This window comes from Erythrolamprus reginae, chromosome 9 (assembly GCF_031021105.1).
Source record: "Erythrolamprus reginae isolate rEryReg1 chromosome 9, rEryReg1.hap1, whole genome shotgun sequence".
Taxonomy (NCBI): domain Eukaryota; kingdom Metazoa; phylum Chordata; class Lepidosauria; order Squamata; family Dipsadidae; genus Erythrolamprus; species Erythrolamprus reginae.
In genome coordinates this window covers 24,185,431-24,210,321 of record NC_091958.1, presented here as the reverse complement: position 1 = coordinate 24,210,321, position 24,891 = coordinate 24,185,431, and the positions used below count along the sequence as shown (strand labels likewise).

At 44.1% G+C, this 24,891-nt stretch overlaps 1 protein-coding gene across 1 annotated transcript in view; it reads right to left on the bottom strand.

The window, feature by feature from the left end:
• Positions 1–24,891, bottom strand: part of AMFR (autocrine motility factor receptor) — a 49,301-nt gene that overhangs the window by 16,947 nt on the left and 7,463 nt on the right. The window contains exons 2-8 of the mRNA XM_070760502.1: positions 21,189–21,281; positions 20,448–20,612; positions 17,706–17,858; positions 10,412–10,452; positions 7,984–8,116; positions 5,575–5,708; positions 3,683–3,793 (exon numbers count right to left, since the gene is read on the bottom strand). Of these exons, the coding sequence (XP_070616603.1) occupies positions 3,683–3,793; positions 5,575–5,708; positions 7,984–8,116; positions 10,412–10,452; positions 17,706–17,858; positions 20,448–20,612; positions 21,189–21,281 (830 nt within the window). The remainder of the gene's footprint in view (positions 1–3,682; positions 3,794–5,574; positions 5,709–7,983; positions 8,117–10,411; positions 10,453–17,705; positions 17,859–20,447; positions 20,613–21,188; positions 21,282–24,891) is intronic.

Sequence of the window (24,891 nt, the reverse complement as noted above, 5' to 3'; positions counted from 1 at the left end):
CATTTATCCATCCATCCATTCATGATGCACAGTAGATAGATTGCAGTATTGCAGGCTACCTCTGCCCACAGCCAGGAGTTTGATCCTGACTGGCTCCAGGTTGACTCAGCCTTCTATCCTTCCAAAGTGGGTAAAATGAGGAGCCAGATTGTTGTAGCAAGAGGCTGACTCTGTAAACCGCTTAGAGAGAGCTGTAAAGCATTGTGAAGCAATATATAAGTCTAAGAGCTATTGCTAAACATCATACTTGTTTGTTTTATGATGCCACAAATGATGACCTAAGTGTCAGGTCAGAGGATTAGGACCACCTATTAAGTTTCAATTATGATGTATTGCTCAAGTCTACACACAGGTTCAGTACTAAATTAGCACCAGATGGGGAAAATGGAATTCAAGAAGAGCTGGACTAAAGGCAGAAAAATTATGGAAGTAACACATACATGGTAAAAAAAAAATGATAAAGTAACATTATAGATTCAAAAGCAGAAATATTTTTGTTAGGTATAATACCGGAAAACTACAACAAAGGGCATCTTTATTTTATATTACATGTGTCGACAGTGGCAAGAATTGTATTTGCACAATATTGGAACAATGAGGTTACTCCCATAGATGTGAAGATAATAAAAAGTTATTAGACTGTGCAGAGATGGATAGATTGACACTAAAAATAAAAGAAATATGGAAAAAAGTTAAACTATGGATTTTCGAAATGACTAAAATTAAACTGACACTAAAAGCAGAAGCCTTTCTTTTAGGCATAATAAATCGGAAAATTAAAAAAGATTATTACTATTTGATACAGCATATTATTACAGCAATCAGAATTACAATAGCCCAAAATTGGAAAAAAGAGGAAACACCATCAGAAAGAGAAATGATTAAAAAAATTTATGATTGTGCAGAAATGGATAGATTGACCCAAAAACTCAAGGATAAAGAAGAAACAAAATACAGTAGTATCTCGTGATATGAACCCCTTGTCCTACGAACTTTTCAAGATACGAACCTGGGGTTCGGAAAATTTTTGCCTCTTCTTATGAACTTTTTTCGCCTTACGAACCCGCCGCCCGAATGCTGAACCCGGAAGTTCAGCAAAAGTTCAGGTTCGGATTCGTAAGGTTGCCAAGAAGCCCCATCGCCCGGCTGTCATCTTTTGAAACAGCCAGGGGGGCTTCTTGGCATTCTCCCGAACCCCGAACTCGGAAGTTTGTCAAAAGTTCGGGTTCAGCGTTCGGGTTTGGGAGGCCGCCGAGAAGCCCCGCCGCCCAGCTGTCACCTTGCCAGAAGAGCCGCGGAGCTGTCAGGAGGCTCAAACGGAGGTGGAGAATCCCAATAGGGAATTCCATGGGCAGAGTTTTGACATCATGGAGACGTCCTTCCTGGAGTCTACGTTTTGGCCAGCCAGGAAGGACGTCTTCATGAAGTCAAAGCCTGCAAAGACTTAGGCCAGGAAAAACTGCTTCGTAGGGAGTAGGAATAAAAATAAATGCTGCAAGCCAAGAAGATCGTTAGCACTGCATTAGGGCTAAAAAAAACCTTTGGAGGGAATAGGAAATCGGGAAGATTCCCAACCTAATTAAGGCTGGGGGGAAAAGCTTCAAAAAAGCTACATTCTGAGTATAAGATGCACCCAAATTTTCAGCCTCTTTTATGGAGGGAAAAGGTGCGTCTTATACTCTGAAAAATATTGTATCTTGATTAAACTAAAAAAAATTAAAATTAAAAAGAAAAAAAAAGAAAAAAAGAGTTGGACTTGGACCCTTTGCAGGAACGTAGAAACCCTAGGCTCATGATTGTTTAACTCCACCCTCGGCTCTGCCTTCTCTTCTCCTATATTAAGTTCATCTCCCAAGGAAAGAAATACCGGTAATTCCTTTCAAGGTACATGGAAAAACAAGGCTGGAGGGGTGGGGCCAAGCTACTCAAGGGAACCCTAACGCTGGCAAGTAGAGGCTAATTATCTTATTAGATCCTGCTTAAAACACTGGCAAATATTTATGGCACAGCTTGCAATGAATGACAACAAAGTGGCCTTGAGACCAGAATGGGAAAAGCAGGAGAAGAATCCATTAAAATCGTGCACACTTGCTGACATCAAACCCTTAGATTGGGTTTACACACAATGCACAGGACTGGCAATTTTGGCCAAGTCACACAGAAAACCTTTCTAGAAACCCAGATTTTCTCTGTTGACAGGAGACCTGTTACAATATATTATTAAGTGGCCAAATCTCTGCTCAATGTTCCTGGTTCAAACTTGCAGAATAGTTCAGATTTTTTTAAAAAACAACTTTGCAACATTTCAGTCCAAAACATCAACAACCTGTAAGATTTTAGTTGAAAATATGGAAACCTTCCAAGGTTTGGAGGTAAGAAGGAAAGTACATATTACAATAAATGATTTTGGATGAATAGATGGATGGATGGATAGATGATAGAATAGAGATAGATAGAGTAGAATAGAGTAAAATAGAATAGAATAGAACAGAACAGATGCTTTATATACATATATGAATGCGAGTTCCAAATATAGATAAAGAAGTGATAAACAACATGATCTCCAGAACATTTAAAAAAAACATTTAAAACTGCTAAAAAACTATTAAGCTTTGTGTGTGCCTAAAAAGGAGAGGAATAACAATGAGGGGGAGGGAACAGGGAGAAGTACCTTCAAAGCAATGCCTGATAGCCCTGCTTTAACCCCCAGGGAGAGAAAGAGGCAATACACAAAGAGGAAAGATGTAACAGAAATTGCATTGCCATCAGTCAGCAATGCAACAGAAACAACAAAGGTAATTACAGGAGGGAAGAAAGGGTGTGGGCCTGTTACGTGTGCAATGCAATTACTAAATTGAGCAGCATTACATAAAAGCAAGCATCTCTTCAATGGGGATTTTACACTCAGATGAATTCAGCAGGGGCTGATGAAAGCTTAGCAGTTTTTTAGTAGTAATTTTTTTTAAAAATTAAACATTGCAGAGATCGTGATGTCTATTGCTTCTCTATCTATCTATCTATCTATCTATCTATCTATCTATCTATCTATCTATCTATCTATCTACTTACCTACCTACCTATTATCTATCACCAAGACAAATTCCTTGAGTGTCCAATCACACTTGGCCAATAAAGAATTCTATTGTATTCTATTGTATTCTATGCTATTCTATTCTATTCTATTGTATTCTATCTATCTATCTATCCATCCATCCATCCATCCATCTACAGTATCTATCTATCTATGTAAAGAGAGAGATGATAAAGAGTTAGAAATAAAGATAGATGACGGATGGATGGATGGATGGATGGATGGATGGATGGATAGATGGATGGATGATAGAGAGAGAAATAGATAGAAACAGATAATTGATTAGTCATGACCACATCAAAAATAAAATGAAATGAAATAAAATAAAATTACAGGATCTAACTGCAGGGCAAAAAAGATAAAATAGAATAACCAAAATACGTTTTTTTGGTAAATACATTTGGATAAATACGCCACCTTTACAATCTGATTTTGCAGGTCTCTAGGGGAACTGATTCATTTATATTTAGTGCACACCGTTAAATTTATCAACAATGACAGCAGTTTACAGCAACCCAATAAAATGTCCACGCAGGCAGACCCCAATGTACAGTGGCCATAAGGGAGCCTGCTGTCCGCACTGGGACTTACTTATGGAAGAGGTGGCCACACGGGAGTTTCCGGGCGGCCTGCATGGAGTCCCAGCAAATGGCACAGTCATCGTTGTTGGAGGCCAATTCCTCAGGAGTTGCCACTGCAAACCTAGAAGAAGCCAAGAGAGACAAGACACCCGGGTGAGCTCCATTATCAACTCAGGAACCCCTAACTGCAGGCAGTTCCTGACTTACGACCACAATTGGACAAAGAATATCACTTGCTACACAAGGCAGTTGTTAAGCAAGTTACACCTGATTATATTACAGGTTTTTTGCCACGGTTAAGCAAATCACTGCAGTCGTTAAATGAATTGTTCAGTCATTAAGTGAACCCAGCTTCCCCCATCGACTTTTGCTGGTGGAAAGCTGGCGGGGAAGGTAGCAAAAGGCGATCAAAAGATCCCTGGATCAGGCGGGGGTTACACTTACCGTCCGCTACCGGTATGCTCTCCGGGGCCTGTCGTGTGCATGCGGGGACCAGCGGGCTCCTGTGCGTCCGCCGGTACGAGATTCGGCTTCTGCGCAATGCACAGCAAGCGAAATCTCACACGAGGATGCTCTTGCACATGACATTTCGCCTATTTTCAGTTATTTCTTTGCTTTCACGCATTGGCAGAAGCCAAAAATTGCTGTGCATGCACAGAAGCGAAATCTCATGTGGGTACCCATGTACATGCATCAGGAAGGCGGAGATGCATGCACATCTCCATTTCAGCTACTGGAGCCCCGATCCCTGCCGTGCCGGCTTCAACCCCATTCCAGCATTGTCTTATGTCTTAGGGCAGTGATGGCGAACCTATGGCACATGTGCTACGGGTGGCATGCAGAGCCATATCTGCTGGTGCGTGAGCCGTTGTCCTAGTTCATCTCCAGTGTGCATGTATGCATTGGCCAGCTCATTTTTGGCTCACACTGAGGCTCTGGGAGACCATTTTCTACTTCTGGGGGGCAATGGAGGGCATTTTTGCCCTCCCCAGTTTCCAGGGAAGCCTCCAGAGGCCTGGGGAGAGTGAAAAATGGGCCTACTGGGCCCACCAGACATGGGAAACAGGTCATTTCCAGCCTACAGAGGGCCTCTGGGGGGCAGGGGAGGCCATTTTCACCATTCCCAGGAATTGAATTCTGGGTGTGGGCACTCACACATGCACTTTTGACACCCGAGGGAAAAAAGGTTCGACATCATGGTCTTAAGGTGTTTATCCATGTAATATGGCCATATTGTTATCCTATTATCCTATCCTATTATTATGGAGCAGTGGTGGCACAGTGGTTAGAATGGAGCACTGCAGAGCTAACTCACTCCTGCAGTTTGATCCTGACTGGCTCAAGGTGGACTCAGCCTTCCATCCTTCCGAGGTCGGTAAAATGAGGACCCAGGTGGTTGGGGGCATGAGGCTGTCTCTATAAACTACTTCAAAACGGCTGTAAAGTAAATTATTCCAATTTCATTTGAAAATGTATTTTATCCAATCAAAGGTTAGTAATTATTTGTTTCTGGAGGTTTGCACATTGATATGGCGCAAGGGCTAATCAATCAATAAAGACTTATAGAGGGCTGTTAAGATAGATAAATCTAAGATAAATAAATCTAAGTGCTATTGCTACCCTTGCTCATCTTTCCTGTTACCTTTTCCTATTGGTATCTTATGATTTATCACTTTGCTGCTTGTATGGCCACTGGGAGCTTATGCACCAGAGACAAATTCCTTGTTTATCTAATCACCCTTGGCCAATAAAGAATATTGCATCGTCTTGTAATGATTTTGCAGTTGTGGTGAAAGTCACCCCCAATTGCCCCCAAAAGCATAAGACACATGTGACCCTAGGTTGGGGTTCACTATTTGAGGCTCATTATTTCTCGCTCAAGAATTAAAGGAAGAGGCTCACCTTGCTTCCATGTTTCCAACCACCCGCAAATAATTCTTATGGCGCCGCAGCCTTCGCTGGACTTCATGGAACAGGTAACGCAGCTGCATAAAGATCACCAGACTGGCCATCGACAACCAAATGTTTCCAAACAGCTTCCAAATATATTTTTTCCCCAAGGAGAACAGGAAATCAAATCAGCGTTGCAAGAGAAAGAACACAAATAAAGAAGAGATAATTATTTCACGAGACCTTCTTCAATAAAACATTTATCCTATTCTTCAATAAAGCATTTATCCTATTCAGGACGCGGAGAACTTTATGCACAGAAATAGAAGGAAACTTTGGATCTCCATGATGGACGAGTGGTTGCAAAAGTTGACCAGCGGCTAAACTGACTTTTCTGATTAAAGACCAGTGCTTTTGTTTCTACCTAGAAACCACTCCTGGGCTTCACTGCTTGAGGTAGGGGGAAAATGCCTCTTTGATTTGGGGTTTTACCAAGTAGACATAGATACGGCTAGTTCAGTGATGGCGAATATTTTTTCCCTCGGGTGCCAAAAGCACATGTGCATGCGCTACCATGCGAGTGTATGCCAACACTCATAATTTAATGTCCCCATGTGTCCTGCCATCCTGCACATGTGCACATGCAAGCAATGCAAAAGCCCTTTGCTGCCTTGCCCCCTCCACCTCCCGTTTCCTGACTTCCGGTGGGCCCAGTATAGGCGGAGGCTGCTACTTACTGCTGATACCAATGCAATGTGTGTGCAGCTTCAGGCCGCCGGCGTGTATGTACATGCATGTCCCAGCAAGATTTTGCTTCTGAGCATGCACAGGAAGCAATATCTCATGAGAGGACGGGCAAGCACAGGAGATTTTGGTGGAGTTTTTGCTTCTGTGCATTGGCGGAAGCAAAAAATTGCTAAAATCTCCCTCTTGCGCATGTCCCCTCGCAAGATTTTGTTTCCTGTTCATGCACATCTTGCTGGGGCGTGCATGCGTGCACACCAGAGATGCAGAGGTGCAGGCGCAGCTCCATTTTCACTACCGGTGCACAGTATGGCCCGTACCAGGTAGGAGCCCGATACTGGCCCACTAGGCCTGTTTTTCACCCTCCCTAGGCTCAAGAGGCTTTCCTGGAGCTTGGGGAGGGCAAAATCGCCCTCCCCTCCCTCTGGAGGCTGAACCCCCCCCCCCCCCACAGCCTCCACCTGAGTTGAAAACCAGCTGGCCAGCGCACACACGCATGCTGGAGCTGAGCTAGGGCAACGGCTGAGGTGCCAGCAGATATGGCTCCGCGTGTCACCTGTGGCACGTATGCCATAGGTTTGCTATCATGGGGCTTGTTCATACTACTATATAAAAGTTTAAAAGTTGAGATTTAGTGTTATCTTATTCTACTGCACCAAAAGGAGTTGTAGGTCAACGCCTTTTCTTTCTTTTCCCCCTTTTCTCTATACTTTCGCCTTTTCTTTCTGCCTCCCCTGTTTTTCCTTCCATTTTCTTCTGTCTTGTTGTGTTTTATATTACAGACTAATTTTAGAAAAGGACACAGATTCTCAGGTGGAACTTGCAACATGCAGTCCAAAACTTTCAAGAAATTTCTTTTAGAGTTTTTTGGTTTGCTTTCGAGCCTTAACAGATATATAAACTGTTTGTGGGTTCTCTTTCAGATTATTATTTAGTGGAAGTTTGCCCTTAGCCCTTCCCCCCAATCCCCCCCCCAAAAGTCTTGCTTTTTTATCCTGGTACAAAGCAACATAAAGGACTACTATGTACAGAGAGCAGGCGGTTGGAATGCACAGCCACTATTGAGCAATTTTCTGGTACCATACCTAAAAAAATATTTCTGGTTTTAAGTCTCTGTGTTAATTTATAATTTTCTTTAAACATGTATGTATTTTCGTCCAGTATTTTTTTCCCCTTGGACACATCCACCACACGTGATAGTAGGAACCCGGTATCTGATTCCATTTCCAACATTTAGCAGACATATTTTAGTCTCGCCGTTGGCAAATGCCACCTATAGAACATTTTATACAGGTTTTCCTTATAATTATTTGCAAAGTGAGACATTTGCTAGGTTAATTAATTCCCCACAGCCAATTGGTCGCAGCCAACATACCATGGCCAAACTCGCCGGGGGACAACTCAACAATTCGATTTAATTATTTAAAATAACCAAAACATTACTGTTAATATCGGTCATTTCAGATTTCATTTTAACCCTCCTTTGGCACCCTTTCTTTGATGACTCTGTTGCTCTTTCTTTAATTACGAGTGTAACTCTTGTCCCTGGGAGAATTGGCCGCAGCGAGTTGGCAGTGGCTAGTTGCCATACGCTCTCTGCATTTTATGAAAGTTGGCATTGCGTCACATCTGCCCAACCGCTGGGACTGGTGCAATGATTTAATTAAACTTTCCTACCAGCATGTGAATGTGATGCATCAAATCCAGGGACAGCAGCGTCAGCTCCATTATGAAATCGGTGTAATAAACATAGGTGCCTTTGCTCTCCCAGGTGCCTTCGTGGTTCAGATCCCAGAGATGAATGATGTAACTGGGTGAAGGAAAGAGAAATCCTGCATTGTTTTCCCCTGCCAGTTCTAGAGGGGGGAAGAAACAGCAGCAGCAAAAGTCTTACGCCTAACAAGTGCTAATGTCAATAAAAGGAGAATATTTGTAGCTCCAGGTTGAGATGAAGGGGCTTCTTGGTGCTCTCTGAATTTGGTTCTTTTCTTGTAGATGTTTCTTTACCCAACTAGTTAATGGAATCAGTGCTAGAAGGGAGTGAGATTTTCAGACTGTGGTTCTTGGTGCTCTCTGAGCTTGGTAATTTTCTTGGAGATGTTTCATTACTCAACTAGTTAAAATCATCAATGCTAGAAGGGAGTGAGATTTGCAAACAAGCGGAGGAGGAGGAGGAAGAAGAGGAAGAGGAGGAGGAGGTTGTATGGTTGTAAGTTGAGGGCTACCACATTAGGTTCATCTTTAGCTACAATCTCATTCACCCCCTTTGGTGTTATCTCTACAAAAAAAAAGATATTGCTTCGGTTTCCACACTATACTGAACCAGCGTTTCCCAATCTTAACAATTTTAAGATATATGAGCTATATATGGAAGTCCCCAGCTGAATGCAATTACAGTGATCCCTCGATCATCGCGAGGGTTCCGTTCCAGGACCCCTCGCGATGATCGATTTGTCGCGAAGTAGCGGTGCGGAAGTAAAAACACCATCTGCGCATGCGCAGATGGTGTTTTTATTTCCACAGCAGCAGCGAGGAGCCGAAGATTGGGTTTCCCCGCCGCCTCGCTGCTGCTGCTTGTCCGCGCGCGTGCCGCCCGCCCCCTGCGCTGTTGCTGGGGCCGCTTCTCAGCTGAGAAGCGGCCCTGGGGTTTCCCCCGCGCGCGCGCGTGCTGCCCGCCCCCCGCGCTGTTGCTGGGGCTGCTTCTCAGCTGAGAAGCGGCCCTGGGGTTTCCTCCGTGCGCGCGCGTGCTGCCCACCCCCCGCGCTGTTGCTGGGGCCGCTTCTCAGCTGAGAAGCGGCCCTGGGGTTTCCCCCGCGCGCGCGCGTGCTGCCCGCCCCCCGCGCTGTTGCTGGGGCTGCTTCTCAGCTGAGAAGCGGCCCTGGGGTTTCCTCCGCGCGCGCGCGTGCTGCCCACCCCCCGCGCTGTTGCTGGGGCCGCTTCTCAGCTGAGAAGCGGCCCTGGGGTTTCCCCCCCGCGCGCGCGTGCTGCCCGCCCCCCGCGCTGTTGCTGGGGCTGCTTCTCAGCTGAGAAGCGGCCCTGGGGTTTCCTCCGCGCGCGCGCGTGCTGCCCGCCCCCCGCGCTGTTGCTGGGGCTGCTTCTCAGCTGAGAAGCGGCCCTGGGGTTTCCTCCGCGCGCGCGCGTGCTGCCCGCCCCCCGCGCTGTTGCTGGGGCCGCTTCTCAGCTGAGAAGCGGCCCTGGGGTTTCCCCCCCGCGCGCGCGTGCTGCCCGCCCCCCGCGCTGTTGCTGGGGCCGCTTCTCAGCTGAGAAGCGGCCCTGGGGTTTCCTCCGCGCGCGCGCGTGCTGCCCACCCCCCGCACTGTTGCTGGGGCCGCTTCTCAGCTGAGAAGCGGCCCTGGGGTTTCCCCGCGCGTGTGCCGCCCACCCGCCCACGCCGTTGCTCGCGCCTTACGGGGCAAGAGGGGGAAGACCCAGGGAAGCCTCTGCCCGGCGGGGAAACTCCACCATCTACGCATGCGTGGAAGGGCACGCATGCGCAGATGGTGGAGTTTACTTCCGGGTTGAAAACTCGCGATATAGCGTTTAGCGAACATCGAGATCGCGAAACTCGAGGGATCACTGTAGTCATATTTTAGGTTTGAATGACTCCCTTCTACAGTGGTGGGATTCAAAAAAAAATTTTTTTTTGTACTACCGCTTCTATAGGCATGGCGTGGCATGGCATGCGCTGTGTGGCCTGGTGGGTGTGGATTGGTGGGTATGGCAGGGAAACGTTACGGCAAAAATACCCATTTCCTCCCGATCAGCTGGGACTCGGGAGGCAGAGAAGAGATGGGAGCAGGGGAAGTCAGAGTTGATATTCACTGGTACTCCAAATTGCTCAAAATTTCCACTCCAGAACTGGCCAGAGTCAGCTGAATCCCATCTCTGCCCTTCTACCTTGCAAAACTCACTTTTATTGCATTTCTGGAAGGTGTTGAATCACTCGCAAGCACACAATGGGAAAAGTTAACCAAACCAAAACCACAACACAAAATAACCACCCTCCTCCTTAGTTCAGTCGAATGAAAACAATCTGACCTTGCGGTCACACCTATTTTGTTAAGGCAATCCTACCCAACCTGTTCAACGTGGATGTCGTACTTACCGTATAATCACATGCACGGTTCTTACAGTGACAAGCAGGGACTGCAAGGGGACAAAAGAATTCGCCAATCAATTTTCTGAAGCTGGAGCGGTTACCAGAAAAAACAGGTCAATGGCTTTTCCAGTCCTACGAGTTTAAATATTCTTTCTACGTTCCGCAATTGGCAATGGCCAGAAAAAGTTGAAACTTACAGAAAGTATATGTCTGTCTGATTTCTGACACTTTGCAAGGAGGTGGAGGGGGATTGCCACGGATTGGCCTTTTCAGCCACATTAGATGCTGTTCTAGGAACCCTTTCCAGAGCATGATACCATAATCCAGTGATGGCAAAAGTATGGCACAGGTGCCACAGGTGGCCCGTGGAGCCATATCTGCTGGCACACAAGCCATTGCCTAGCTCAACACCAACATGCATGTGTGTGTACCAGCCAGCTGAGAATACTAATAATAATAATAATTAATAATAATATCTGGACCGGGACTCACTGCTCACAGTCACTCATGCCCTCATCACCTCGAGGTTCGACTACTGTAATGCTCTCTACATGGGGCTACCTTTGAAAAGTGTTCGGAAACTTCAGATCGTGCAGAATGCAGCTGCGAGATCAGTCATGGGCTTACCTAGGTATGCCCATGTTTCACCATCACTCCGCAGTCTGCATTGGTTGCCGATCAATTGCCGGGCACAATTCAAAGTGTTGGTTATGACCTATAAAGCCCTTCATGGCATCGGACCAGAATACCTCCAGGACTGCCTTCTGCCGCACGAATCCCAGCGAGGTTAGGTCCCACAGAGTTGGCCTTCTCCGGGTCCCGTCGATTAAACAATGTCGTTTAGCGGGACCCAGGAGAAGAGCCTTCTCTGTGGCGGCCCCAACCCTCTGGAACCAGCTCCCCCCAGAGATTAGAACTGCCCCCACCCTCCTTGCCTTTCGTAAAGTTCTTAAGACCCATCTCTGCCGTCAGGCATGGGGGAACTGACACATCTCCCCCGGGCCTATACAGTTTATACATGGAATGTTTGTGTGTGTGTTTGCTTTTAATAATGGGGTTTTTAGTGTTTTTTAAACTATTAGATTTGTTTTTTACATTGTTCTTGTTATTGTTGTGAGTCTACGGAGAGGGGCGGCATACAAATCTAATAAATAAACAAACAAACAAACAAATAAATAGTCTTGTAATAAAGACTTGGAGCGGCTCACAACAAAATACAAAGCACAAATCTAATATTAAAAACAATTATAAAAACCCATTATAAAACAGTCATACCATCCAATTAAACCATACATAAAATGAAACAGCTGAGAAGCTCTGGGAGGGCGTTTTTGGCTTCCAGAGAGCCCCTGGAAAGATGAGGGAGGGCATTTTTATCCTCCCCTGGCCCCAGGGAAGCTTTTGGAGCCTGGGGAAGGTGAAACACGAGCCCACTGGGCCCACCAGTAGTTGGCAAACAGGCTATTTCAAGCCTCCAAAGTGGCTCCAGGGGGCGGGGGAAGCTGTTTTCACCCTCCCTGAGCATTGAGTGATGGCTGTGGGCATTCGTGCATGCGCAATAACATGCGCTCATGTTCTTTTAGCACCCGAGGAAAAAAAGGTTCACCATCACTGCCATGGTTCCAATGATAGCGAACTTTTTATCCTCGGGTGCTGAAAGAGCGTGTGCATGTGCTATTGTGCATGCGCGAGTGCCCACACCCATAATTCAATGCCAGGAGACAGGGAAAATGCCCCCCCCCCCGGCCCATAGGCCCTCTGGAGGCCTGAAACAGCCCATTTCCCAACCTCTTGTGGGCCCAGTAGGCCCGTTTTTCACCCGCCCCTGAATCCAGAGGCTTCTCTGGAACCTGGGGAGGGCAAAAATGCCATCCCAGAGCCTCCAGGCAAGCCGAAAATCATCTCTCTGGCACACACACATGCACACTGGAGCTGGGCTAGGATAACGGCTCATGTGCCAGCAGATATGGCTCTGCACACCACCTGTGGTACCCATGCCATAGGTTCACCATCACTGCCATAGTCTGAAGGTTGCCAATGAATGATCCCGGGATGCTACCATTGTGCTAAATACATGTCGGTTGCAAAGCGATCCCATGAACCTCAGGGGCTATGCTGGTCGTACATGCGAGGACCAGTCCTAAGGCTTCAACTCCGCTTGAAAAGCCTGTTTTAAGTTATTAAATTTAAGTGATGAAGTTATTGTAAGCAATACGGATAGTCCTTGACTTACGGACACAATTGAACCCAACCCTTCTTCTGCCAAGTCTTTGTATGCTGCCCCGAGTCTTCGGAAAAGGGCAGCATACAAATCTAATTATTATTAATAATAATAATAATAATAATAATAATAATAATAACGTGAGATAGCTCTTAAGTGTTCTTTGCCCCATTTTACAAACTTTCTTGGCATCGTTGTTAAGCGAATCAATGCAATTATTAAATTAGTAACCGGGTTGTAAAGTGAATCTGGCTTTGCCATTGACTCTGGCTTGGCTATAAATAGAAAACCAATTGCCCTGCATCCTAATTTTGTCCCATTTTCCACCTTTTTTCACAAAAATGGGTGTTTTTGCCCTCCCCCAGCCCCCAGGGGCACTCTGCAGGCCTCCCAAACCCTCTGCGCATACCATTTTTGTGAAAAAGGTCCTATTTTTTGCAAAAAATAGGACATGGAGGCCGGACTTCGTGAGGCCAAAAGTGGCTGCATTCGGTGTATAAGATGCACTGACCTTTCCACTCTCTTTTTTGGGGGGGGGTTGCTTCTTATACTCCAAAAAATACGGTAATATGTAAGAGAAAACGACTGTTGTATTAAGTAACTTGAAAGAGGAAACTGAATATTACTAACTCTGCTAAACAGGAAAAGCTTGCAAATCCCAAGAAGGACAGGGTCAAACCACAAACTGAAGAACTACAGGTAGACCTCGACTTACGACCCCAACTGAGCCCAACATTTCTGTGGCTAAGCGAGACACTTGCTCAATCAAACTTTGCCCCGTTTTACGATCTTCCTTGCCAGAGTTGTTAAGTGAATCACCACAGTTGTTAAGTTAGTAACACAGTCATTAAGCGAATTCCCCATCAACTTTGCTGGTCAGAAGGTCGCAAAATGGGGATCACATGACCCCGGGGGACACAGTGGCTTTTGTTAGCATGAGTCAGTTTTCAAGCGTCTGAATTGTGATCTCTCAACCAAGGGGGATGTTGCAACGGTCGTTAAGTGTAGGAAAAAGTCACCTTTTTTTCAGGTAGGGCCAGCATCACTTTGAACGGTCACGAAATGAAGTGCTGTAAACCGAGGACTAACTTAGGGGTGAAAGGCTCCCAGTTCGATCGTGCCGGTGTGTCATCGGAGAGCCGGTCACGAAGGGAGTGCGAGGCTCCGCCCACCTTTTTACCCTCTGTGCATGTGCAAAGTGTTCTGTGTGTGCACAGAGGGTAAAAGAACCCAGATGGTGGCATCGGGGGGGGGGGGGGGCAGAACCTTGCGCTCCCTTTGTGACTGGGTCTCCAACAGCAGAAAAAGACCTCATGGTCCATCTAGTCTGCCCTTATACTATTTCCTGCATTTTATCTTAGGATGGATCTATGTTTATCCCAGGCATGTTTAAATTCAGTTACTGTGGATTTACCAACCACATCTGCTGGAAGTTTGTTCCAAGCATCTACTACTCTTTCAGTAAAATAATATTTTCTCACATTGCTTTTGATCTTTCCCCCCCAACTAACCTCAGATTCTGCCTCCCTGTTCTTGTGTTCACTTTCCTATTAAAAACACTTCCCTCCTGAACCTTATTTAACCCTTTAACATATTTAAATGCTTCGATCATGTCCCCCCTTTCCCTTCTGTCCTCCAGACTATACAGATGGAGTTCATGAAGTCTTTCCTGATAAGTTTCATGCTTAAGACCTTCCACCATTTTTGTAGCCCGTCTTTGGACCCATTCAATTTTGTCAATATCTTTTTGTAGGTGAGGTCTCCAGAACTGAACACAGAATTCCAAATATGGTCTCACCAGCGCTCTATACAGCGGGATCGCAATCTCCCTCTTCCTTTTTGTTATACCTCTAGCTATGCAGCCAAGCATTCTACTCGCTTCCCCTACCGCCTGACTGCACTGTTCACCCATTTTGAGACTCGGGATGTCCGGGAGAATTTTACCCCTAGACTAACTGTATATTTTTTTTTTTAAGATAAGATGGGTTACATTTAATAGCAATAGCATTTAGACTTACATACCTCTTCATTGTGCTTTTACAGCCCTCTCTAAGCAGTTTACAGAGTCAGCCTCTTGCCCCCAACAGTCTGGGTCCTCATTTGACCCACCTCAGAAGGATGGAAGGCTGAGTCCACCTTGAGCCGGTGGTGAGATTTGAACTGCTGAACTACAGCTAGAAGTTAGCTGAAGTAGCCTGCAGTTCTGCACTCTAACCACTGCGCCACCCCTGCTCTTTATTAAATTATCCGTTTAATAAAGTGCCATTCAGAAGAATCCATTGCTACTTGGGATCTCTGCCATGCCTAGCCTGATGCCAATAAAAAGGGCTGAGGGTCATCCCAATGACAAACCGAACACAGGACAGGAATGTGATGTCACTGCAAAAGGATGCAGGTATTTAATGGATCCCGTCAATCAAGCCGAGGAGCCAAATAGACAAGGTCTCCAGTTACCTGGTAAAGCTTAGCTATATAACCGCCTGCATAACCAACTCCCAGGAACACACAAAGAGCTGGAAATTGTACATCCATTTCCGAGTCTACGGAAAGGGGCGGCATACAAATCTAATTAATTAATTAATTAATTAATTAATTAATTAACTAACTAACTAACAAACAAACAAACAAACAAACAAACAAACAAATAAATCCAATGCAGACAATCCCAACTGTTTGTAAGGTTTTTTTGGATACGTGTCAAATAAAGAATCAAAGGACGACGTCGTTTATATGTAGATTCTGAGCATCTCAAGGTTGACTCAACCTTCCATCTTTCCGAAGTGGTTAAAATGAGGACCCAGATTGTTGAGGACAAGATGCTGATTCTATAAACCGCTTAGAGAGGGCTGTAAAGCATTGTGAAGCGGTAAATAAGTCTTATTGCTATTGCCCTCCCTCCCTTCCTCCTCCTCCTCCTTTCCATCCTTCCTCTCTCCCTCCCTTCCCTTCCTTTCTTTCCGTCCATCCATCCGTCCGTCCATCCATCCATCCATCCATCCATGATGTGCAGTGGTTAGAAAGCAATGTTGCAGGCTAACTGTGCCCACTGCCAGGCATTCAATCATGATTTAGCCTTCCATCCTTCTGAGGTGACTAAAATGAGGAACCAGATTGTTGGGGGCAATAGGCTGGCTCTGTAAATCGCTTGGTAAAACACTGCAAACCAGTATATAAGTGTAAGTGCCATTGCAATTGCTAGTTTGTAGAAAGGGAGGCCAAGTTAATAGCCTATAAATCTATTGAAACCCTTTTAAACTTTGTAGGTCAAATATGGGAGCTATTCCAAGAGTGACAGACCAAAGAGCTGATACCAAGCTCCAGCTATTAATTTAAATTATAATTACGTAATTATAAGGATGAGAGTGGAAACTTTGAAGTGTATGCCTTGTGTGTTTAGCCGTGAGTGTTGGGAGGGAAACATTCCTACCTCGCAAATGTTTTAATCCTGAACTGATTATATAAATAGAGTTAAGACAAGCAGAGAAGCATTTTGTTCTTGAAAACGAGCTACATCTTCAAATGCTTCCAATCCAGCTTGTATGAGCTTTGCTCCAAGGACTGTGACCTGCTCAGTAGACCAGGAATTGAATCCAGCAGAAAATCACTCAAGCATTGAGCAAAATAGAGTAATAGTAAAAGCAAAAGCACTTAGACTTATATACCGCTTCATAGTGCTTGTACAGCCCTCTCTAAGTGGTTTACAGATCCAGCCTATTTGCCCCCAACCATCTGGATCCTCATTTTACCCACCTGGGAAGGATGGAAGGCGGAGTCAACCTTCCATTGTTGACAGTTTGGTCATGATCAAACTGCTGGCAGTGGGCAGAGTCAACCTGCACTACTGGATGGATGGATGGATGGATGGATGGATGGATGGATGGATGGATGGATGGATGGATGGAAAAAAGGGAAGGGGAGGTAGGAAGGGAGGGAGAGAGGGAGGGAGGGAGGGAGGGAGGAAGGAAGGAAGGAAGGAAGGAAGGAAGGAAGGAAGGAAGGAAGGAAGGAAGGAAGGAAGGAAGGAAGGAAGGACAATAGCATTTAGACTTATAGTATACAGTGATCCCCCGGTTATTGCGTCCCCGACCATTGCGAACAGGGTAATTTGCGATTTTTCAACCCGGAAGTCAAAATACCATCTACGCATGCGTGCCCTTTTTTTCTATGGGCACGCATGCGTAGATGGCAACCGGGAGATCAGCTGCTGGGCGGCTTCCCTGGGTCTTCCCCCTCTTGCTGGCATCAGCGAGGAGTTTCCCCACCGCCCACGCAAACTCCTCGCTGCCGCTCGCCCGCCCTTCGCCTGCCCACGCCGTTCGCTCCCCCTCTTGCTGGCGGGAGGGCGAGAAGCCCTCCCCAGCACCCGCTCGCCCGCCCTTCGCCGCTCGCCCGCCCTTCACCCTGGCCGCTTCTTCCCAGTGGAGAAATTCCAGCCCCCACCTGGTCCCGCCCGATCCTCCTCCCTGAGGCAGCTCGCCCTCCCATGGCCGCTTCCTCCACCCTCCATTGAAAGCCCTCGCCACCGCAGCCAACGCGCGCTGCGATCTTCAAGCCCGGCTCCTTTCGGCCCAGCATCCCGGGCCAAGCAGCTGCCTTCCGTGACTGAGCCTGGCTGGCCCGGAAGATCGTAGCGCGCGTTGGCTGCAGCGGCGAGCGAAGCCAAGCCGGCAGCAATTTTTTCAGACTATAGGACGCACCAGAGTATAAGATGCACCTTAGTTTTTGGAGAGGAAATATGAATCTTCCCATCTCTGCACAGTAATAATTTTCTGATTATACTTTCATCTGTAGGTATATCCTCATTTTTCCAATATTGTGCAAAATACAATGCTTGCTGCTGTCAACACATGTATTATTAAATATGAAATCCCTTTATTGTAATTTTCTGGTAATATACCTAACAAAAGTATTTCTGGTTTTAAGTCTCTATGTTATCATTTTCTCTAAACATGTATGTATTTTGTCCAGTATTTTTTTTCCCTTGGACACATCCACCACATGTGATAATAGGAACCTAAAAAAAACCAAAGTTCAATAAACCAGAAAGCCAAACCTAAATAATTTAATCAGGAGTCTCACCTCGGCAGCCATGAAGGAGAGTGTGTGCATTCCATGCGCATAGCCAACACCGCCGCACACCACTGCAAGGCCACAGCAGGAAAGCAACATGACAACCAGCAGGGTCAGGACTCGAATGTGGCTGTTTAACGGGGTGGTGGGAGAAAAAGACAGCTGAAAAAATATCAACACGTAAGTTAGAAAATGCCCGCAACTCATTCTGACCACCAGCATTCTTAGCCAAGGGTGGGACTCAGCCAATTCGGATCAGTTTGGGCAAACCGGATGCTAATTTTACATCTGATTTGCCGAACCGGTAGTTGCAAGGACTGGCTGGCCCCGCCCACCCCCGAACCTGGCCCATTTTGGATGCCTGCTAATTGCAGGGGCCATGTGGATGCTCTGGAAAGATAAAAAATGGGCCTCCTGGAAGTTCCGGAAATCTAGAAACAGGCCCGTTTCCAGCCTCCGGAGCCCAGGGGAGGGCATTTTTGTCCTCCCAGAGGCTCAAGCAAAGCCTCCAGAGCCTTAGGAGGGCAAAAGTGGCTCCCACCACTACCATGGCAACGCCCACCCAGCAACTGGGCAGAGAACTGGTTGTTATAATTTTTGAATCCCACCCCCGTTTAGCGGAGACTATTCAGAAGGCTCAGAAGACCTCCATGGCTTGCCTTTAAGGAGATCTGGGGAACAGTTTCAAAATAGCAGATGCCCCGTCCTTAAAGAGAGACCCGTAAGAGCCAAGTGGAACTGGTCCCAGGCCTAGTGTGTCTGGCATTATGGTCATACGCTGGCCAGTTAGAGACTGAAGCTCAAAATCCAAGACTGGATGGCCACAACCCGCTTCCATTCTGGCTTCATTTAATTATCTGCTGGGTGAAAAAAGTATTCCCTTCGATCCATCCTGAATCTCCATGCATTTAGCTTCTGAGTTGTCATCTCAAACATAACGTAACATTGTCAAGTAAAATAGGGGGAAAACATCTGTGGGACCTTTGAGGCTCTCTGAGCCTGGTTATTTTCTTGCGAACATTTTGTGACCCAATTAAGTAAAAGCATCAGTACTAGAAGGGAGTGGGATTTGCTGTCTGTGGCTCGCTCGGTCAATGTTGGTGGGAGTGTTTTTAATGGTTTCCTGATTAGGCTGTTATTGTTTATTTGTTGTCTGCAATGTTCTTTCTGCGCCAGCTCAGGAAGCTCAAACTGCCCAAGGAGCTGCTGATACAGTTCTACAGAGGAATCATTGAGTCTGTCATCTGCACCTCTATAACTGTCTGGTTTGGTGCTGCAACCCAACAGGACCAACACAGACCTCAGAGGACAATCAGAACTGCAGAAAAAGCAATTGCTGCCAACCTGCCTTCCATTGAGGACCTGTATACTGCACGAGTCAAAAAGAGGGCGGGGAAAATATTTACTGTCCCCTCACATCCTGGACACAAACTGTTTCAACTCCTACCCTCAAAACGTCGCTACAGAGTCCTGCTCACCAAGACAACTAGACACAAGAACAGTTTTTTTCCGAACGCCATCACTCTACTAAACAAATAATTCCCTCAACACTGTCAGACTTTCTACTAAATCTGCACTTCTATTCTACTAGTTTTTCTCATCATTCCTATCACCCATTTCCTCCCATGTTGACTGTATGACTGTAACTTGTTGCTTATATCCTAAGATTTTTATTCATATTGCTTCTTCATGGCTTATTTGACCCCTATGATAATCATTAAGTGTCGTACCACATGATTCTTGACAAATGTATATCTTATTTTATGGACGCTGAGAGCATATGCACCAAGACAAATTCCTTGTGTGTCCAATCACACTTGGCCAATAAAATTCTATTTTATTCTATTCTATTCTATTCTATTCTATTCTATTCTAGTTCCTTAATTGGGTTATTGTTTACTTCTTGATTGTTAGTTTAAGTACTAATCTTGATATTAGCCTCCAAGAGAAAGAGTAAACTCCACACTCGTCTGGCACTGATAATGTCACCTAGTTTGATAATGAAACATCTGCAAGAAAACAACCAAGTTCAGAGACTACCTACCACAACCCTGAGCTACAAATATTCTCTTCTATCAGAATGTATTTCCTTTTGCAGCAAACTGTAAACTCTAAAAACACAGCTCCATTAGTCTATTCTATTAAAGGGACTGGAGGCTAAAATATATAAAGACCAGTTGTTAAAATTGGGTATGTCTAGTTTAATGAAAAGAAAAAATCGGGGTGACATGACAGCAGTGTTTCGACATCTAAGGAGCTGCCACAAAGAAGAGGGAGTCAAGCTATTCTCCAAAGCATCTGAGGGTAGAACAAGAAGCAATGTGTGGAAACTAACCAAGAAGAGAAGCAACCTAGAAATAAGGAGAAATTTTCTGACAGTGAGAACAATTAATCAGTGGAACAGCTTGTCTCCAGAAGTTGGGAATGCTCCAACACTGGAGGTTTATAAAAAGATGTTGGAAAACCATTTGCCATTACCATTTGAAATGGTAAAGGGTTTCCTGCCCAAGCAGGGGGTTGGACTGTGAAACCTCTAGGGTCCTCTTCTATTCTATTCTATTATTTCTAATTCAATTATATTCCAGCTTTCTGGCAGGGCATCCAAATTCATGGCCCATTTCACATACAAAAGAACAGTAATTCTTGCACCTCAAATATCCAACATCAATGACCTGAGTGACAAATTGGTGATATACTCTGGGATAAATAACACCCCTCCCCTTGCCCAGATACGTGGAGAAATACACTTACATATTCAAACCTGTCCTTGCAAAGCTGGACCATGAGATGTAAGAACACAAGTCCAGAAAACCAGAGGCACCACATAACTACTTCGTCCACCGTCTGGACATTTAACACTCCAAAAATAAAAATAAACTTGTAGAAGATGAAGTTCCAAAACTTATCCTTCAGATGCTGAAAAAGAGGTTTTCACAGATAGTTATTATTCTTTTTTTTAAAGTTACATCAAATAATTACATCCATATAAATCAAACAATTAAAAAATACCAAAAATATCTTCCGTTGACTTCAATCCAAATACTGTACTAGCAATATCTGCCAGTCTAGACTTCCATTTTCTAGATAGTTGTTATTCTTGTTATTAAAGGTCACACAACACTATACATTGTGAACTGTTATGCAATAGAATAAGCTATAATTGGGTTATTCATTGATGGGAGGTTATTTAACTAAAGTGCAGGTGGATAATCATGCATAATTCACTAAGGTTTATTCTAAAATTAAAACATATTGCTTTGTTTTTGAGAATTTAATGAAAATTGATTTTTTTTTTTAAGGATAAAACATACTAAGTAGCCATGGTTTTGTTGGAATTGCACCTAAAAATTAAAATGTTTGCTCTCATGGGCCTAGATAATAACAACAGGTGAAAATCCTCATTAAAGAAAAAGAATTTAATGAATATCATTCATGCATCATTCATTGGAAATGCCATGAACTTAGCAGTCATGTCAAACCAACCTTCCTTACCTGCCTTTCGCTAACCCGGAGGGGGCCAAACACAATGGTCTGTATTAGCTTTGCAATTAGCATCAGAATGCAACAGGCTGTATTCACCAACACCTAGGGAAAAATAAAACAAAATAGAATAATTAAAATTATTAGGATTAGAATGGTTATGTATTAACTTTATGTTCCACCAATCTGACTATCAAGCAGCTTTGAGTACAATAGAATCTCAATATCAAGCAACTAGGAATAGAGTAGACAATAGGGTAGGGTAGGGTAGGGTAGGGTAGGGTAGAGTAAGATAGGGTAGGATAGAATAGAATAGGATAGAACAGAATAGAACAGAACAGAATTGAGAATTGAGAATTGAGAATTGAGAATTGAGAATTGAGAATTGAGAATTGAATAGAATAGAATAGAATTGAATAGAACAGAAAAAATTAATAATAGAAATTAGAATGGAATGGAATGGAATGAATAATGGAATGGAATAAATAATAAGAATAGAATGGAATACCAAAGAATATAGAATAGAATAGAAACTAGATTAGAATACAATAGAACAAAACATAACAGAAAAAATAAGGAGAATAAGAATAGAATAGAAATTAGAATAGAATGAACTGTCTTTTGTCTGAAATGGGATGGAGTCACCTGCTTGAAAAGGGGGTTGGACTAGAAGACTTCCAAAATCTCTTCCAACTCCTTTATTCTATTCAGAACAGAACAGAATCAAAGTGTCTTAAAATTCAGATTTACTTGCCAAAATTACTCACTTTCAGACATTTGGGACAAAATGTAACACTCATTTAGGACAGCCAACAGCCATGCAGGATATGGAAGATGGGAACATACAACTACTAACATTAATGTAGCATCACTTCAATATTTGTAACCCATATGATGTGCAACAAATGAAGCAAACATAAGAAAAATCAAAGCCCTATTAATACACATCATTATTTTAAAATTTTCAAACAATGGCTAATCTGTAGTTATGAGAATCAAGTAATTAGTAAGAAGCTATACTGTAATTCTGATTTGCATTTTGTATACACCTTCTTGTCTGTCACTTTTATGACATTTATTCATAACATCTGAGTCACCATCTAGGTTTTAATTTTTTTTACAATGATTTATTCAAGAGTTTAAAACATGACAGTTTTTATTCCACATCAATAACTGAAGTCACACAATGGAAAAATTGGATACAAGCCAAAATAGACTTTTAAGTAGATTTACTAATTTAGCTATACATCAGGAAGTCACTCATCCTGATCATTATTTCTTTCACCCTGAAAACTCTTCGCACAAAATATTGCTGAGCAAAGTTTAAAAACAACTCTATAGCTGACATTCACCAAAGGACCTCAAAGCCATCCTAAAGAAAGCGATTTGACGAACAAAGAGACAAAGTTCACAATGTAATCCTTACATAGTGGTAAAATTATGCAAGACTTTTGAACAAGAAATCAGATGAAGTTGATTTCAAAAACCTTTCCATAATTCTACAATTGGCTATTGGTACAACAGAATAGGATCAGCAAAAATATCATTCAATTTATTTATTTTTTAGGATTGTCATAATCTCCAATACAACTATGTTTCTCAAAATGGTCAACTTGAACTCCCAGAATCCATTGCTGGCTAAGGAATTGTAGAAGTGGAATTCCATCCAAGTTCAAGTGGCCAAGCTTGAGAAAGGTTGACTCAGCCTTCCATCCTTCCAAGATGGGTAAAATTGAGGATCCAGATTGTTATGTGCAATAGGGTGACTGTGTAAACTGCTTAGAGGGGGCTGTAAAGAAGTATGAAGTGGTATATAAGTCTAAATGCTATTCCTATTGTCCTTCCTTCCTTCCTTCCATCCTTCCTTCCATCCATCCACGCATCCATCCAGTATTGCAAGCTGACTATGCCCACTGCCAACAGTTCGATCCTCACTGGCTCAAGGTTCCATCCTTCTGAGGTGGGTAAAACGAAGACCCAAATTGTTGGGGGGCAAGAGGCTGACTCCGTAAACCGCTTAGAGGGGGCTGAAGTGGTATATAAGTGCTGTTGCTATTGAGAAACACTGATGTAAAGAAAACGTTATTTTTACCCTCGTTTGCACATTGTCCTTCCTACAGTCAGGAAACACATTTGGCAAAAACTGAACGAAATTAAAAGCTGGCCTATGAGATTCACACGTTACCCAAAACAGGACACTCTGATCATTCAGAAAGGTGAATGATCCCCGAAACCTGGTTCAGCTAGATCCACAAGAGGTTTCCAACGTTTTCATTTGATATAATGGAAAAACCTGTATAATTTAGGGTCATATCCACAAAAAGTACCACCCCGTTGAAGTTCAGAAATAGGGCTGAACTTCCTGACACCTTTGAAAATACAGCCAGCAAACTAGCTAGTAGGGAAGTGGTAATGGGAGTGAGCTAAATAGCTTTATTTTCATATAAGGGGTTCCCCACCCCATCCCAAAACCTATTTAGGTGTGCAAGGCAAACAAATAGGGGGAAACCAAAGAAATAAACAGGAAAGAAAAATAGGTGGAGAGGATATCCGGAAGTACAGGAAATGGTCCTGGGAACAGGCCAGCCTTGAAATGGAATCAAATAAATAGAATTGAAATAAATAAATAAATTGAATTTGTTTATTTATTTTTACCCAATCTTTTATTATTTTATAAATGACCTGATAAACAAAAACAGCCACACAGAAACTGTGTTTTGGAGTCCAGAAAGAAAAAAACAAATAAGCAATGAAAATATAAAACCATTGCATTTACCGGTACTGTAGTTCAAAGTGACTGTTCAAAGTGATGATGACACTGAAAAAAGGTGACTTGCCACCCTTTTTCACACTTACGTTGTAATTGGTCACGTAATCAAAACCTGGACGCATGGATTTATGACTCCTATGAGACCTTTCCGTCAAGGAAAGTCAACAAGGGAAACCAGATGCACATTGCAATGTTATTATTCATTTAACAATGGAAGTGATTCACTTAATAACCAGGGCAAGAGAAGTCATACAATGGGGCCAAGCTGAACAACAGACATTTTGAGCTCTCCATTCTTGTCGGTTACCGGTTAAATTTCAATCTTAAACCAGCAATAAAAAGGGAGTTTCTGAAAAAAACTTTAGAAAATATCCCCAAGCAATTGCTTGTCCTGGCTGAAGAACTAGTTTCTTTTCCTGACCAGAGGTATTAGGTGTTTACCTGCCACCACGCCCCCTCCCCAGGTAATTCACTTCACTTCCTGTCTGGCAGGTTGCCAAGTCACAGGCCCAGGGCTGAGTTGGGTTGGGTTGCAGGCATAGGTAATGTCCCAGTTCTTTGCCAGTTCTACATGTAAGGTGCTGGTTTTAGTGTTAGTTTTTTAAGCATTGAAAGCTATTCTGGTTTGACTACCAGGAAAAGCTCTTGCCCTCCAATCAGTCTCCTCAAACTGCTATCCGGTCTGGAGCGAGGATTCTTCAGCTAGGATTGTTGGGTGGGTGAATATTCAGGACAGGGCCTGCTCTGGGATGGCCCCTTCAGGGTCTTCCCAAGGACACCTCTATAGCTTTAAAACAGATCCCTAAGTAGTTTTAAAGCAAAACGTTTAATGGAAAATATGTATGTACCTGCCATCTTAAAATGGGAGGGAGGGAGGAAGGGAGGAAGGGAGGAAGGGAGGAAGGGAGGAAGGGAGGAAGGGAGGAAGGGAGGAAGGGAGGAAGG